This window comes from Thermobia domestica, chromosome 11 (assembly GCF_964235325.1).
Source record: "Thermobia domestica chromosome 11, izTheDome1.hap1.1, whole genome shotgun sequence".
In the NCBI taxonomy this organism is placed as follows: domain Eukaryota; kingdom Metazoa; phylum Arthropoda; class Insecta; order Zygentoma; family Lepismatidae; genus Thermobia; species Thermobia domestica.
In genome coordinates, this window is record NC_137464.1 from 231,508,431 (window position 1) to 231,526,302 (window position 17,872).

At 36.9% G+C, this 17,872-nt stretch overlaps 1 protein-coding gene across 15 annotated transcripts in view; it reads left to right on the top strand.

Annotated features, from left to right (window-relative positions):
• Window positions 1–17,872, top strand: part of LOC145664809 (uncharacterized) — a 121,451-nt gene that overhangs the window by 46,784 nt on the left and 56,795 nt on the right. Inside the window, exon 4 of one of the 15 annotated variants that reach the window (XM_081731792.1) lies at window positions 7,802–7,950. The exons of the other annotated variants lie outside the window; for them this stretch is intronic. Within the exon in view, the coding sequence (XP_081587918.1) occupies window positions 7,802–7,935 (134 nt within the window). The 3' untranslated portion in view covers window positions 7,936–7,950. Of the gene's footprint in view, window positions 1–7,801; window positions 7,951–17,872 lie in introns of those variants that run through there. 15 annotated transcript variants of the gene reach the window in all.

Below are 17,872 nucleotides of genomic sequence, written 5' to 3' on the forward strand. Positions count from 1 at the left end.
GGCGGCGATTTTTTCAAAACAGTAGTGAACAGAATATTGTTGCAATTTACGACATTGACAATCTTGAAATATAAATCACATTTTAACACTTTTAATACAAAGACATTGAAATATTTCGAAAACCCCGATTAAACCCGAAAATACCCGAAAAAACCTATATAAGCCCAGGTGGGTTGGGGTTTTTTAAAAAATACCTGTTTTTTTTTAAACCCTGCTGCCTTGTTGTTAAAGGAACAAAGATATCCAGGTGACTATTTGACATGACTTGAAGATTGAACAGAGTAATTAGTCAAATTTCCTCAAACAAATTGCGATGGGATGTCCTGAATCTATAGATATATAATCTAATATAAATGATAATACCAGCGGTGAAAAACGCTACATTCACCACGTCATATTCGATTCACAATGAAAATAATGTTGATTTGTTTTATTGATGTAAGTGCAGTTGTCCATAAGTAATTTCTTCCCCAAGAACAAACAGTGAACCAGCTATTTTAGGTGGATGCCTTGTTAGTGAAAGTGTGCGACGAAAACGTCCAAAAATGTGGAATGTGGCTGCGGTACCACAACAACACTCCAGCGAACATGGCTGTATTAATACGACAGTTCTTGACAAGGAAGAACATGGTCCTAGTGCCATACATCACGTACTCACCCTATTTAGTGCCCTGTGACTCTTTGTTCGCATGGCTGATGAAGAATTAAAAGGGAAACCATTCAGTGACATGAGGCCAAAGACATTACGAAAAAAAAAAGAAAAATGTTCAACACTAGTGCGCCAGACAATGCGAAAAACGTTGGGACGAATGCACTATAGAATAGGGGCAATACTTTGAATGTGACTACAGGAATATACATGCAGATATGCGTACCTAAATGTACCTAAACAATATTCATGTAAGAAAAATAAAGTAAGGTGAAACAATTCCGGTTTCTGGAGTATCCACGCGTAAGTGTGTGAAAAGCAACTCGGATCTTTATGCTTCTAGGTTAAAAATGTCATTTAATACATTCCGAAATACTTCAAAAACCGAGCGTTTGCCTCTCCTGTTTCCTCCCACTCTTATTTTATCAACTATTTGATAATGATTCATTTCCATGAACCGTTAATTTGTAATCATTTTTACATCACCAACCTAAAAGGCTGCAAACTGCAGAGTAAAACCAGTATTTTTCGGTAAGTATCTAAAAATAAGGCAGTATTTCTGACTGGAAAATTAAACTTAAAATTTTCAATTATGAAACATTATAAATATGTTACATGGTCTAACAATATATTGTTTGTAATCTGATGACACATTAATGCATATATTATTTTGCGGCGGAGGAAAGAAACAAGTGAAACAGAAATATTTTGTGTAGTATCCGTCAAAACATTTAGTATATCATTGTGCTAAGATACAGTGGTGCAACATGCAGCTACTTGTAAACAGAAATCTCGTGAAACACTAACTTGCTTTCATTTTGCTTATATTCAGACCGTTCAGTTGAGATTATTCTGGAGCTTCTACTTCCAGTAATGATTTCCTACCACCAGAACCTGTATAGTTATATATCATATACAGTGCTTTTAAAGCTGGACAAAATTGGTTAATTAAATCCATTGCTGCAGATTTGCTCGTATCGTTCTCTTGCAGTAGGTTCATGAAAAATTTGATTCCTGTTTTTTTTTTTTTTTTTTTTTTTTTTTTTTTTCGGAATGTATCAAGTGATTTTTCACTTTTCTATAACAAAGGTCAGTTACTTAATAACTAAAGCCTATGAGATGAATGCCGTTGTTTCTAAAGAATTACAAACTGCAGTGAAGTATTGGCCAATGTCCAAAGAAATGGTGTCCATTTCATACCTCCAAACATTTTGTATGATTTCAGCGACCTATAATGATTTGTACGTAAAACTGTGTGAGGCTGTAAGTAGTGCTAACTTATCACACTAAACTTGTTAATGCTGAGTAGTGATGGATCAAATGTTAGTAAAACTGTTACTGAGTTCATGAACCCCTACCTTATTCTGCCACGGAAAACAAATGGTTGACGTAGGAACGTGTACTATTCATGTACTGCGAAATATATTTAGAACTATTATGGTGAAACTAAGTGATTCTGTTTCGGATCTTGTAAATGAAGTCACATATTGTGTATGTATATCTAAAATGCTGTTTGATCTGGCTTATATTCCTTGTAAGAGAGTCACAGTACTGTGAAGGGCAGAAAAAAAAACAAAGAGACGGAAAAAAGAAAAGTAAAAACAACGAGCAGCTAAAATGAACTGGAAAAATACATTTAAATGAGAAGTAATCATTCAGGTAAAAATAGGAGCGGAGCGCCAAAGGTCAAGAACGAGGAATTAGCATTACTCACAACCAAGAAGTTTTGTTTCTATAATGTCTAAATCAGATGCCTGAAGTGATTTACGTGTGTATTAACTATACGTGCATTAAAGCCTGAATCTTAAACAAAACCTTACACTTATCCTATATAAGAACTCTGGATGACTGTGGTGAGTCGTTTAATTTTATGGTTGTTTACAATAGAAATGCTGTGACTAATAACAATGTAGATTTTGAACCTTACATTAGGGACTTATCGAGATGGACTCGAATCGCTATAAAATGATATTTTAATAGGCATTGTAGTATGAAAGCCTCTATTAACTTTACTTTTGTATATGAGTGCTCAGATGGTAATCAACTTATTTTCATGTTTTCATCATTGCCATTAAAACATACAGAAGCAATGGGAGATAATGTGCAAATTAAGTTGAGATGTTGTCATCTTTACACATCATTTTTAAGAAACCCTGTTATGACTAATTAAATGTTTACCTGTAACTCTTAATCAAATTTAGTTATAGCTTTCCCCACTAGAAGTTCACATGGCTTCAGACCTCTACAAACAAGAATTCAGGGGAATTTACTTTCCTGAAATGTATCTTCTTTTGTTAAGACAGAGTAGACTGAGCCATTTTAAGAGAAGAGGAAAATTATTTATTCCTTTCGAAATTCTGTCACACATAGGAATTTTTACTATTGAAAGCATTGTAAGTAGCTTAATCAAAGCGAAGTTAACTGAGATACCCTCAAATTTAAAATTGCCTAATACATAGTCTTCCTTTCATGACGGCAGAATTTGACTTGTATGTAGGGATGCGCACGAGTCGAGTCGAGATTTGAGCCTGTCTCGACTCAAAAATATGTTTCTGTCTCGTCTCGAATTCGAAACGAGACGTCTGGAAATTCGAGTCTAGACAAAACATACAAGTTAAAATATACGCATACATCAGCCAGAAAATTATGACTACCTACCTAATTGTCAGTATGTCCACCTTTGGCACGGATAACAACGGCGATGCGTCTTGGCACGGACGCAATGATCCTTGGTAGTTCGCTAAAGAAATTTGGCACCACATGGGCACACACAAGTCATCTAATTTGCGTAAATTCCGGGGAGGGGGGCTATGCGCTCTGTCGTCACGTTCAATCACATCCCAGATGCGTTCGATTGTGTTCAGATCCGGCGAGTTGCGCGGCCACCACATCACTTGGAACTCGCCCCTGTGTTCCTCGAACTTCCGTCATACTCTTGGCCTTGTGTCATGGTGCATTATCTTGTCGAAAAATGCCTCTACCGCTGGAAAACATGGTCGTCATGAAGGGGTGTACGTCGTCTGCAAGCAGTGTGCGAACTGCATCGGCCATCGTGATGCCTTCTTCGAGCTCCACTAGACACATGGATGCTCACGTGAATGTTCTTTAGAGGATAATTAAGCCTCCGCCAACTTGTCTCCGTCCCGCAGTACAGGTGTCAAGGAGATGTTCCCTTGAAACACGACGGATTCGCACCCTCCCGTCGTCATGATGAAGAACGTACCGGGATTCATCAGACAATGCAATGTTCTGGCACTGCGTCAAGGTTCAGTGACGATGGTCACGTGTTCATTTCAGTCGTAGTTGCCGATGTCGTAGTGTTAACATTCGCACATGGTTGGGTCGTCGGCTACGGAGGCCCATTGTTAGGATTGTTCGATGCACTGTGTGTTCAGACACTTGTACTTTGCCCAGCATTAAAGTCTGATGTTAGTTCCGCCAGAGTTTGCTGCCTGTCTTGTTTTACCAGTCTGCCCCCTCGATGTTTGGACGTCGTTTCTCTTGGTTTCGCCACTTATTAAAGACACTCACTACAGCACTCCTCGAACATTCGACAAGTCCTGCAGTTTCCGAAATTCTCGTACCGAGTCTCCGGGCCATTGCAGCCTTCCCTCGGTTAAACTCAAATAGTTCGCGCGTCTTCCCCATTCTATACACGGCCAGCAGTCTCACTGATACTATATGCACCGCACATGTGTCTCACTGGTAGGCATTTCTCGGCAGGTGGCGCTGCTATCGCCAGGACATGTTTATATCGATAGTAGGTAGGTCTGGAAGCGAATAATCCATACGTTATGTTGCCCTATTGCTTTCATGGGAACAAAGACACAATAATTATAACCAGCGTTTCTGTTTCTAATACGAGGGTCACTACGAAAGTTTTGAAATACGCATTGTTGTGGCACAGTATTTGAATTCCTATAATTGCGTTCGGTAGTGGTATCTAGAGCGAAGAAGCGAAGGAAGTTTCAACTCGCCTTGCTTATCGGCGTGGCCGTATCGCCTTCACTTGTTTGTTGATGTGAGTAGTATTCGGCTGTCTAGAATGGAGCTCGAAAGGGAACATTTTCGGGCAGTGATCCTTTACGATTTCAAAAGTGGTTTGAACGAGACACAAAACCTTGACCGTTTGCAGGGGGCATTTGGGGACCTTGCTCCTTCCCGTGCTACAATTTTTGGTGGTTTGGTGAATTCAAAAGAGGCCGGACATCGCGTAAAGATGGATTGAGAGCTGGACGGCCGGCAACAGCTGTGTCAGATGAAAACATTGCCGCTGTGGAACAAATGATTCAAGAAAATCCTCGAACAACTTTCAAGGACATTGAATCTACAGTGAACATTTGATCGCCAGCAGTAACAAAATTTCTTCATGATCATCTTCGGCTCATGAAGGTTTCATCTCGTTGGATGCCTCACACTGACATAACAGCAGAAGCGTATGCGTGTGGAATGGTGTGAAGAAGTACTTGCAAGATTTGATGGAGGCAATTCTCGACGTGTGTCTGATATTGTTACTGGTGATGAGACTTGGATCTATCAATTTGACCCTGAAAATAAACACCAGTCTACAGTTTGGATCTTTCCAGACGAAAATCCACCCACGAAAGTGAGGCGACCGCGAAGTGTGGGGAAGAAGATGGTCGCAACTTTCTTCTCTAAATCGGGCCATATTGCAACTGTTCCACTTAAAGAACAAAGGAATGTTACTGCTCAGTGGTACACCACTCTTTTCCTAACAAAAGTGTTCCAGAAGCTTCGGGAACGGCGTTCAAGTACTGGATTACGTGGGATCCTGCTTCATCATGACAAACGCGTCCGCACACACGGCCAACATCACAATTTAGTTTTTAGAATCTACGGAGGTCAAACTTATGACTCATCCGCCGTATAGTCCTCACCTGGCCCCTTGTATTTTTTTTCTGTTCCCCAGGATCAAGGATTGCATGCGTGGGAAGAGATTTTGCAGCCCTGAAAAAGCTGTTCTGACTTACGGGAATGAACTTTCAACACTTGAAGAAAAAGACTGGCAACACTGCTTCGAAAAGTGGTTTCCGAGGATGCAAAACTGTGCACAGTGTAATGGTGAATACTTTGAGAAAATGTAAGTGTTAAATTGATTTTAATTATGTAAGTTATTTCACATCTCAAAACTTCCGTAGTGACTCTCGTAATATAGGTGTCGGTACGCTGGACCTCACGTTCACAACAATGAAAAAGTCGGTTGCATACCTTTCAGAGTAATAATAATAATAATAATAATAATAATAATAATAATAATAATAATAATAATAATCACAAATAGCCCCTATTCTTCAGACACGAAACCCTACTTTTGTGTAGAACAGCATATTCATAAGATAACTGAAATATAAGCATGTACGCAGGAGTGTATTTCGGAATTGTCAAAAGCATTTGGGGAGTTCAAATTCGAGGATAAATTATATTAAAATTTGCAAACTTGCCTCTAGAATTAGACTAAATGTGAAGAAAGATTGTTTTTTTGGGGGGGGTGAGGGTCTGGACTCCCAAATCCCATTTCCTGCGTACGTCCCTGTTTAAATATCTACGTTTTATAGCCTATTCCAAACAGCAACGTAAATTACGAAAAGACAGCATAAAAATTTAAAACATAGAATAAGAAATGTACTCACATGGTCATTGGCAATTTTAAAAAGGCGACTAAATTTTTGTCATATGTGGAGATAACTACTCGACGTTCCTCTACACACTACACACTATACACTTATAAGTTTAAGATTAAAATGTTCATAATGAATTAAAATGAATTAAAATGTTCATAATTCGGAAATATTTACAGCTTTCTCGTCTGCCACATCATACAACAAATCGGAAATATTTACAGCTTTCTCGTCTGCCACATCATACAACAAATCACACGAGCAACTGAATTAAAGATTATTTAATTGATGCAAATCTATCCCACCACGTTTTAGTGTACCCGAAACCGAAGCCTCTTGCAAAATGTTCAGATTCACGCGGTCTCTTGAGTTGCCGTGGTGGGAACTTCAATCTTTTCCATCTGTAAGCCAGCACAACGAGTTAAATTGATTATCAGTCAGAAATAAATAAAAATAAGTTTTCAGGCACAAAGCTTGGTTTACTAAATTGCTTTTCTCAATGTGTCCACAAGTAACACAAATAAGCGGGCGTCGACATCCAAAGAAGTTTCTGCCAAAGTTTAATTACTTTTTTCTTTAGCATATGAAAAAACAATAGCACAATAGTTTCGAAAACATCTGTGTCGTCCTTCGGTAAGCTACACTTCCCGTAAGAAGCTCAATCCTAAATTGTAAAATTGGTAGGAAGAAAGGGTAGTTCGGACTGCACCCGTGGCCAAAACAAAAGACTCGTTGCCGGCTTGTATAGATAATTGAATAGGAATTTTCAAATATTTCTGCATCTTGAATGCACATTTCCATTTACGGTTACCAATGTCATGTATGCATGTGTGTGTCTGTGGCAGAGAGAGAAACTGACTTTTGTTTACCGTCCATTTTTGCCTTATTGCTTCATTTATCTCAGGAATTCAACCTTAATTGGACTTTGGCGACAGACAAATTTGTTGGGATTATTTTGTTATGAGGCGTGTGTCTTTTCAAAAAAAATCTGTTCGGTTCAGAGAACTTATGGTTTATATTACTATACGAAAAAGGAATGAACAAAGAAAAGCGCGAGGATGTACCAGCGAGGAAAAGACAAAAGGGACATATATTTCTAGTCCCTTGTAACTGGCTTCAAGAAGGAATAAAGATCCACAGCTATTTCCCGGCGCCTCCACCATAATAACTTTCCTCGTTTAGTGTTTATATTTTGGGGATGAAATTGAACGCAGGAAAGTTATCTTTTGTTTGCCTTTTAGAATGAATGGGAATATTAAATTAAACATAAATTATACGAGAGGTAATGACTTGCATGGAATAATAATTTAATTTTAACTATTATTTGGTTTATGTATTTTAAATTTGTATGTAAATTTTTCTGTAGTGTGTTGGAAGGTAATATTGGGTATTTTATATTTGCCAAATTGAATATGGCATTTTTAAACATTGAATCGCTGACAACAGAATTAGAAAGTAACACATACTTTTAATGTTTTTTGTAGTTTTTGGACTGATGATCGGTTTCTAACAGCAATTCCAGATGGTTGGTGTGATAATAGGTTTAAGTTTTCTGGGCGTCGGGGTAAATTTTTTGAACAGCGAGTTGGTTTTATTTATGCGTTTACAGTAACGACGATAAAATATGAATTTCCGAGTTTAACGTAAACTAATTATCTTTATATTTTGACTTTTTTGGTAATTGTAAAAGTATAAGTTTGTTATTTTAGAACGCAATTGCGCGACTTCGCGCTCCGAGGTTACTTTAACCTTTATTTTACGACTTATCAGTACACTGCCAGAATAGTAAATCCGTTCTTTCCTGCGTGTCACTGTACTGACACAGGCGAAAGGTCTACTTTGACCCGCGAGCACACATATTTTTTTTTAAAAATGATGTGCCTTATACAACGACTTATCAAAAAGATAGTCGTAAACCTGGTTCGTTTGCTGAGATAAAAATCCGAAGTGGTAGTAATTCTTTGGCATAAAAATATTAGCTTCGATATTTAAATACCATTAATCTCACCTTTTTAATAAAACTGACAACGTCTATAAACGATGTTAAACTGGTTTATTATTTGATATAACTTATAATATCCTTTTCTTAAAACTGTTAAATACACAAACTCACTGACTAGGTAACCATAAAACATGTCCATATCATCAACTATCCCATAATAATCTCTTACATATATTAAAAACATTCTTCTTCTGTTAATATGAAATGAACATTCTACTAAGTATAGTGCATATGTATGAGTACTTTCTGCCCAAGGTACAGGTAAATATTACACAAACCAAAGTATTTTGTTGTATAAAAATGTCGCTCGACAAAGGGACTGAATATAAAAGTCATGAGTAGGCTTGGCTTTTATCTTCAAGAACCACTGGTCCGTTTACATTAGTGTTCTTATATTATATATGTCCATTATATTTTGATCGCACCTTGTATATCTATTCATTATATTTCACATATACATATATATATAAATACATTCATAACAATTCTTTCATTTCATCAATATTTATCTTTAATTACATTAATTATATTTATTTCATTATTATCCATTATATTATTATTACATTTTCTTATTAAAAATATCGTCGCTTATTTAATTAGTCGTCGACGGGTGCGATTTCAAAAATCGTAAAGGACAAACGTTGGTTACAAATAGTCAGAGCGCATTATATAATAAATAAGTTAGATGTTGCATATAAAGGTATACATCGTAGCACTAAGATATTATAATAAAGAAGAATTTCTTTCAAGGTAGTCGTTGGATAATTGATTTTATAGAATAGAGCTTCTTTTTAACATAATCTTTGACAATTAAGTTTTCAACACAAATCAATCTAATATAAATAATCTTTGCTTTTAATTGATTATAAATCGAATTATAATTCCTCATATTAACAAGAAAGAATAAAAATCATTTGAAAATTAATTTTCCAATCTACCTAAAACTCTATTTAAGCATTTCAAGTATTTTTAAGAATCGTTTTCATTATTGATATTAACACATAAACTTAAAATGAAAATTTACAAGAATCTACAACTAACATGAATTTAACCTAATTTCAGTAACGGTAATCAGGTTACATTTGAACTTGCATACGGTTCTAATAACGTACACTGTACTGCGCTATCATGATTAGGTTCTACATTGTGTTGTACATGTCTTTCATCGTGATTCTGACTTTGGTATGAAGTCCCATCTCTTGATCTCCAATTACGTCTATCCACGTAGTTCGCTGCATTTCTGGAATTTCGCTCAGTACTTCGATTATTTTTATATCTACTTTGACTATATGGTCTAACATACGAATTGCTACTATTAATTAGGTTAGGCGGATTCTCTACATAACCTTGCCTATTGTGCGCATTTTGATTGCTAGAGTATACTCGGCTTAGGTTAGGTCCTGTATTATTCACACTCCGAATATTTAAATTCCGAACAGGCACCAAATGATCTGAATTATTCTTATTTTTACCCATTCCTGATTGTGGGTTCATGGCATGGTATTGAGTTTCGTAGCATTGGACAAGCATCAATAAATGGCTGAAACTCATACACTGTGTAGAAAATAAGATCTGTTGCAGTTTAAATGGAAGCAAATTTCGAATCGATGCTATTATTCTCGATTCCGATTGCAAAGGATTAACGACCTTTAATTCGTTGTAGACATTTACAACAATCTCTACAAGAGATTTGTGCAATCGAGGATTGAAGTGTTGATTTCTAAGGGTGGCATCTCTATTTGCCAGCAAAAAGTCATTTTCATAATTTGCGATCAATGCCGCTTTGAATTCCTCATAGGTACTAATGTGATCACGTAATGCTTTAAACCATAAGGAACAAGGTGGGAGTAATACATGGGGTATTAATTTCATATATTGTGATCGATCGATAGACATTATATTGCATTCGTCTTGGAATTTCTCTAAGAAAGAAGTAGCATTCTCATTACACTTACCACTGAATTTGCTCATAGCTCTAATTTCACTCATCTTAACACTTAATTTTACCTTCCTTTTCTCATTCCTTGTTCTTGTTGAGTGATAGTTCCTATTCGTGACGTGCTGTGTCATGACACCATCTATGTTTCGCTCATCAGTGTTCTTCGGACAACTTTCTTCTAGTATAATATCCTCATCCGATCCGGGCGAAGGCGAGTTCATCTCTGGTGAGTGGGGCAACTCAAAGCGATCACTACCCAAGTTATTACGGTAAATATTGTCTTTAGCCTGTAACGTTCTAATCTCTTCCTGAATAGTAGCTAACAACTGTGTATTTACACGTATGTTATTAGAGTTGTTGCTGACCTGCATCTTTTGCTGTTTAATGGAAGATTCTATTACTTCTAAATCTTTTTTTACAGCACTAATTTCTTGGTTTTGTTGATTGTGCTTTTCTTGACAATCATCGGATATCCTTTTTAACTTTTCCTCGAACTGTGAGGAAATGTCGTTCACCACCTGGACAATTGTCTGTTTCGTTTCATTTGATTTCTGTTCTATCCGTCTACTTAATTCTTCATATTGCTTGTTAGCTTCGTCAAACTTCAGTTCTATCTTATGTTCCATGGTCTTGTTAGATTCGTTGAATTTCTGTTCCATGGTCTGCTTTAATTCTTCATTTTGTTTGTGAGCTTCGTTGAACTTCTGTTCCATGGTCTGCTATATCTCGGTAGACATCTGCATTATTTGTCGCTGTAAAGCTAACAAGATATCTTCCGATGCCAATCCTGGTGTTACACTAGTCTCATCGCTATCACTAGTATTTGATTCCTGCTGCATTGTTTCGTTGTCCATTTTTCTTATGATTACTTTACCACTTCGCAATATAGTTAAGTTCGTATTCATTAACTGTAATATGAAAGTAAATTCAGCCTTACTCTTCTTCGGGAATTGAATTTACAAAGTCCCGGGTGAGGTAAACCAAATTTTTACAACGACTTATCAAAAAGATAGTCGTAAACCTGGTTCGTTTGCTGAGATAAAAATCCGAAGTGGTAGTAATTCTTTGGCATAAAAATATTAGCTTCGATATTTAAATACCATTAATCTCACCTTTTTAATAAAACTGACAACGTCTATAAACGATGTTAAACTGGTTTATTATTTGATATAACTTATAATATCCTTTTCTTAAAACTGTTAAATACACAAACTCACTGACTAGGTAACCATAAAACATGTCCATATCATCAACTATCCCATAATAATCTCTTACATATATTAAAAACATTCTTCTTCTGTTAATATGAAATGAACATTCTACTAAGTATAGTGCATATGTATGAGTACTTTCTGCCCAAGGTACAGGTAAATATTACACAAACCAAAGTATTTTGTTGTACTTATTGTATGAAGAGATAGTCCATAGTGAAATTAACCAAAAACGTTGGTTCACAACCCGTGTGCTCGCGGGTCAAAATAGACCTTTCGCCTGTGTCAGTGCAGTGACACGCGGGAAAGAACGGATTTACTATTCTGGCAGTGTACTGACAAGTCGTAAAATAAAGGTTAATTGTCGTTTGGATTTTTGAATTTACTTTTTAAATTTGCCTGAATCCTTCCATCCTTGGATTTTTGTTTACTTTTTTAAATCTGCAATTTGCCTTCTCAACATGACGTTAGAAGCGTGTTTTTTTTTTTTTTTTTTTTGCTCCAGGAAACTTTTTAGTTTCCTCATTGTTGTTCAGCGATTGCAGTTCTTAAAATGCCTGTGTCCGCAATACTTTTCAATTTTAATATACCCAAAATTGTGTTTGTGTTAACAAACATTTTACAAACTTCATAACACTAGATTTTTATATTTTTTAGTAATACATAATTTAAAATTTGTTTTTATTTTTAACAATTAAAATAATTTGCCAAATTATAGTTTTTTAAATGGCACTGTTATATAATTATTTTATAAATTAAATGCAATGTCAAACTTTTATATAATTTGTTGTTGTTTGTTTCTTTTTAACTTTGTTTTGCTAAATATTATTTAATAAATTAATATTTAAAATTTATTTGTACATAAAAAGTAAAATTTGAAATAAAAAAATAAAAATAAAATAACCAAATATATGCGTACTGCCACAATACAAACCAGATAGTCAAATATTATTATTATATATAAACTACAATCAAATATCACGACATTAATTATTAGTTTTAATTAACTGAATTGAGATGAAAATTAAATAAGATTAACTATTAAGCAGGGCCGGTCTTAGGTAGTGCGGGGTCCGATTGGGAACATTTTGCGGGCCCCAGGTTTACAACTATATATATATATATATATATATATATATATATATATATATATATATATATATATATACGAGAAGTGACTGAAAAGTTTTGAGCCTTGAGGAAACTATAAGAAGTGTAGATTTGGTAATATCTTTATTTTTCAACGTAATTCCTTTGGACAACAACACACTTGCTCCAACGGTGCTGTAGTGCTCTTATTCCAGTAGAAAATTTTTCCTTACGTTGTGCGACGTCATTATCCCTTGCGAAACGTCGTCCTGCTAGAGCCTTTTTTATATTAGGGAACAAATGGAAGTCTGAGGGGCCAGATCTGGAGAATAGAGTGGATGAGGAACGAGATCAAAGCCGCATTCATGAATAGTAGGCATGGCAACTGCTGATGTGTCCGGGAACATTATCATGATGGTAGAGAACGCCTTTTGAGATCATTTGTGGCCCTTTTTCTTAAATTTGGACTCGAAGTTTTTTCGAAAGGTCACTATAGTATTGTCCTGTGATGGTATGGCCCTTTTGCAAGTAATCAATGAATATCACACCTTGGGAATTCCAGAAAAATAGAGGCCATCACTTTCCCAGCAAAGGGCATCATCTTTGCCTACTTTGGGGAAGGGAAGGAGGGGTGCTTCCATTGTTTGTTGTTTTGCTTCTGGCTGTAATGATGTACCCAGCACTCATCCGTACTGATAAATGGACAGAAAAATCGTCCACATCCCGGTATAACAGTTTCAAATTGTCCACGGATAGGAGATACCGAATGCGTTTTTGTTCTTGAGTCCGAAGGCGTTTTGAAATTTAAAAATCACATTTTATTTCTAAAACGGATAAAAGGATGAAAAACAAAAACACGTTAATCGACACCGGGGGGAAATATACATTTATTTGAGGGTATGCTTATTATGGCCGCCATCTTGAAGTCGGTCATCTTGTATCTCTCTAGGCTTTTTAAATCTAAAGAGGGTCACGTAATATATAAAATCTTTGGAGATCTTTTTGAAAAGAGCTCAAGTCAGGAAAACCTAATGTACGCTAGTGAGAATATCGTAGGTAGCTACTTATGAAAGGTATAATCAGCTTTAAATCATTATTGACTAAAGACAAAATGAAATAGTGATGAGACGATCACAAACCTTAAGGAACTGATGAAAGATGCATGACATATTTTCGACCAGATTATTCGAGTTAGAAGACCAGTCATTATAAGCAGCCACCTATTCATTATGCACTGCTAAAAAAATAGTATATATTCGGTTTTCCTAACGTGACTTTAAAAAAAATAAAATCACGGGATTTTTTGCATGAGAGGGTAGTTTCTTCTCTGGTTTTGAATTTTTAATATAGCTATAATAAGCACTAGCGCAAATCCCGGAGGGATGACGAGGACATGTCCTCCCAATCTTCGAACTGGGGAGACCTTCCCGCCCAATAATCCGATTTGAAATGTATTTTGGGGAGAGAAATGTGATAATTTGTGTCCGACTGCCATGAAAGAAAGTGAGATGAAATTGATGTCCCCCAGAATAAGCCTCTGACTGCCTCTCAATGTTGAAGACAACTTTACTTCCCTGATCCCCCACATCATTGTTTTTGAACATCCCTAAAACAATGAGCGGAACGGTCTTACCAGTCTTCCTCAATGTTGAAGACAGATTTGCGCTGCTGAAATAAGAAAAAGGATATGCAAAGAAGTCGCACTGAGACTGATTTATTTGATACCATTTCGATATTCGCGGTAGTATGACATTACGTAATCAGTAAGAACGCCAGAAACTTTTACTTAATGGAGTGTTCAAAATAAAAGAGGGTGTACACCCAGTATAATGATATAGATTTTTATACAAACTCAACGAAAATATTTTTAAGCCCAGGGATGTATATAAGGAAGTTTGGGGGCGTTGAGGGTTTGCACAATACTCCCTGGACGTAATATCAATTTCTACAACAAAAGTTGTGAAAAATAAACTACTGCAGCAATAAATTCAGAAATTTTTTGCTTATGCCTGGAAACTTAGTATAAACTATTCATTTACTTGTTAGGGAGAGGACATACCCTCCCTTGTGTAGTCTATGGATGTAGTTGTATTGTAATATGCTGTTGTGTGTACTTGACAACCGAGAGTAGCAGAGCCATCTTAACGGTATCATAGATCTTGGCTTGGGGCCCCGCGAGCATAATGGCATTTATTAATTACATATACTAGGAGCAAAATTTAGTCCTAGAGACCACAACACACTTGTTTGCTTCGTAACCTAATATGCTGTTAAAACGGCACTGAAAAAATAGATTAAACTGGACAGCAGAGTAGAGGGCACTACCGCCGGTCCCCTTAGGCGTGGGATCCGATTGGGAGAAATCGGTCCAAGTGGCTTAAGCCGGCCCTGTTAAGTTTAAGCGTTCTGTACCTTTCTAAAGTAACAAATGGTGGAATTGGATTCAAGGCAATTTCTGAGTGAAAGCTTACTTCAAAATAAATATTAAAAATTATAGAAAGATTTTCAGGACATTCGAGTCGAGTCGAGTTTCGAGAAATGTCTCGACTCGTGCGCATTCCTACTTGTATGTTTCTCAGATTCATCTTAAAATCTATTTTGAACGCGGGGGGCACGGTGGCTCAGTGGTAGAGCGTTCACCTCCGGTGCTTGGGGTCCTGGTTCGATCGAAGCTCGCGCCGTATGGACTTTGTGGTGGACAAACACCATGCTCGTGGGTTTTCTCGGGGTTCTCCCGTTTCCCCCACTTTCTTCATTCCACCATTTCACTCATTTCTCACTATCACCGTCTCCTTTAGCCTAACCGGCATAACCGTGGGACGTTAAACTTAGAGATTTCATTTCATTTTCTATTTTGAATATACACTACTGACACTTGATTTAATGTACACTTCTCCAAAATGTATTTACTCGCCTAAATTTTTACGTCCCTTAAGTTATCCAACAAATGAATGAAATGAAATTAAATTTGAGTTTTGCTTCCCACATTTATGGCGGCTAGGCTAAAGGAGAGGGTGATAATGAAAACTGAATGAAATGGTGGAATAAATAAAGTGGGACGAAACGGGAGAATTTCGAGGAAACCCACGTACACGGTGTTTGTCCACCACAACGTTCACTTTTGCTGGAGCAGGGTTTGAACCCCGGGCCCAATGCACCAGAGGTAAACGCTTTACCACCGAGCCACCGCGGCCCCCAGTGAGGCAACAAGACACCGAAATAATAGGAAAGGAAGTTATACGAAAAAAAGAGCTGTGAAGCCTTCCCAACACACCTTGTTTCTTCTTTGAAATATTTAGGTCCTATTCCATTACTAGATGCAACGTTAGTTTCAGAGCGAAGTAGTACTTGGTAAATGCATATATATCTTTGCATAGTTGAAGACAATACACACGCTTTCAATATAGCAGAAAGGTGGTCTTATAGCCGTCGTACGTGTTTACTCCTTTCTTTCTGTTGGCCTTCAAACTTTTTTTATGTGGGTCGAATCCCACTAGCTGCTTTCATTTATCTAAAAAAAAAAAAAAAATGGAGTAAAAAGTTTCCACTCTTCTTGCTTTACATATTCTAATTCATTTCATTCTTTCTTCAGAATTATGTTTTAGAAAGTCGCTAACTAATTTCGGTTTGTATCTAACGATTTCCAAACACCAAGATAATAAATAATGTGACCATTTTTTTCTTTTTGTAAGGGTTCATAGATGTTACTATATATTTATTAAAATGGGTTAAAGCTTTTACTCTACCCAGTGTGACTGTTGATGTTGGGGATTTCTTGGGATGCTAGTGATTTCCGCTGAGAAAAATGTGACAGAAAATCGAGTAGTTCCGGTTTGAGTGCTATTCGCTATAGAGTAAAAGCGGTCGTAGATAGTAAAAAATGTTTCCTGCAATCAATGAAGTGTCCCAAGAATTTATTCTGTCTTTACTCTAATATTTCTTACTACCACTTTCAGTTTTAATGTTGAGAAAATATCACGTTGAGATCATAAAAAAATCATCCTGAAACCATACAGCCGACCTCACCTGCCTGTACAGTACGCACCTTGCAGGAGGCGTGCAAAGATTCGTGTGGTTGGCTCAACACAAGCATGCGACCGTTCTAGTGGTATAGCACAAACCATGATTCATCGGACCAACACGTTCTTTTCCAATCATCGAGGTCCAATTAGTGTGCTCTTGTGCTCAAGCGCAACAAAGTCCGCGGTGACGAGAGGGTGGTCTGCTGTAGAACTTCATGTGTGCAAGTGTACACCGCATAGTTGCGTGGGCTATGGGTGTTGTGCATCCAGTAGTGTATTTAGCACGTAATTCCCGAACACTAATGTTCGTTTGGTTGTCACGAGCCGCCTGACCCGACGCTCGCCCTGCGTCGTGACTTTCCATACGCCCTTGCATTTCCGTCTCTTAAAGGCTGGTATCCCATTTTCTTGCGACTTCTTATATACCGTCACTGAACTGGAACGAACACATAAGTATTGCTGTCTGAGTTATTGATTTACCTGTTGCCCGGGGACCCACAATCTTGCTCTTGTGAAATAGTAATTGATCCTGGCCACCTCCCACGGTAATTCTGTATTACCTGCTAACTATTCTTTCTCAGCAATACTTCCAGTCGGGATGGTCATACTTTCAACTCGGCTTCTGATCGCTCCATCTGTGGAAGGGTGATCGCAATTCAGTGAGCACTGTATATACATAATGTGTGATGGCTGGGCACATATGGCTGGATTTATCTTCTTTGGAGACATTAATTTACATACTGATTCCCCTTCATATTTTTATTCTCGAACTTTATACCAAACTTCCAGTAATTCGTACTTCTAATAATTTCTTTCTTTTTCATATTTCATTCCTACAGTCATTGCTGCTGCCCTGATTTAGTTTAGATCAGTTGTCCTTGAACTTCGTATCGCTATTTCCTGGTGCTTCTTGAGAAACTTCAATAGTTTCCACGAATTATTTAATGAGGTCATTTCAAACTTATAATTAATATTTGTGACACAAAGAGTGTTTTAACTGTAAGTTCTGGTCCATTATTTTTAAAATCTTTAAAAACTCAACCTATAGACCAGGCACACCTATACACTATGTAGACCTATGTTCTGACTTCGGACAGTGGTAAAATCTTGGCGCATTTCCCAAGGACACCAGTCGTCTTGATACGCTATGGACTCTCCAGAAATATCTAATAAACTAAAGAAAAGAGCCTACTTGATTTCTGTGATGCTACCAAACAAAATTGTTTCTAGCCTCTGATGAATCTCCATTGGATGAGCTGGTACTAAATACTGAATTAGTTACGTCTGTGAATAGTGTTTTGCAGGTCTTTAAAGATTGTAA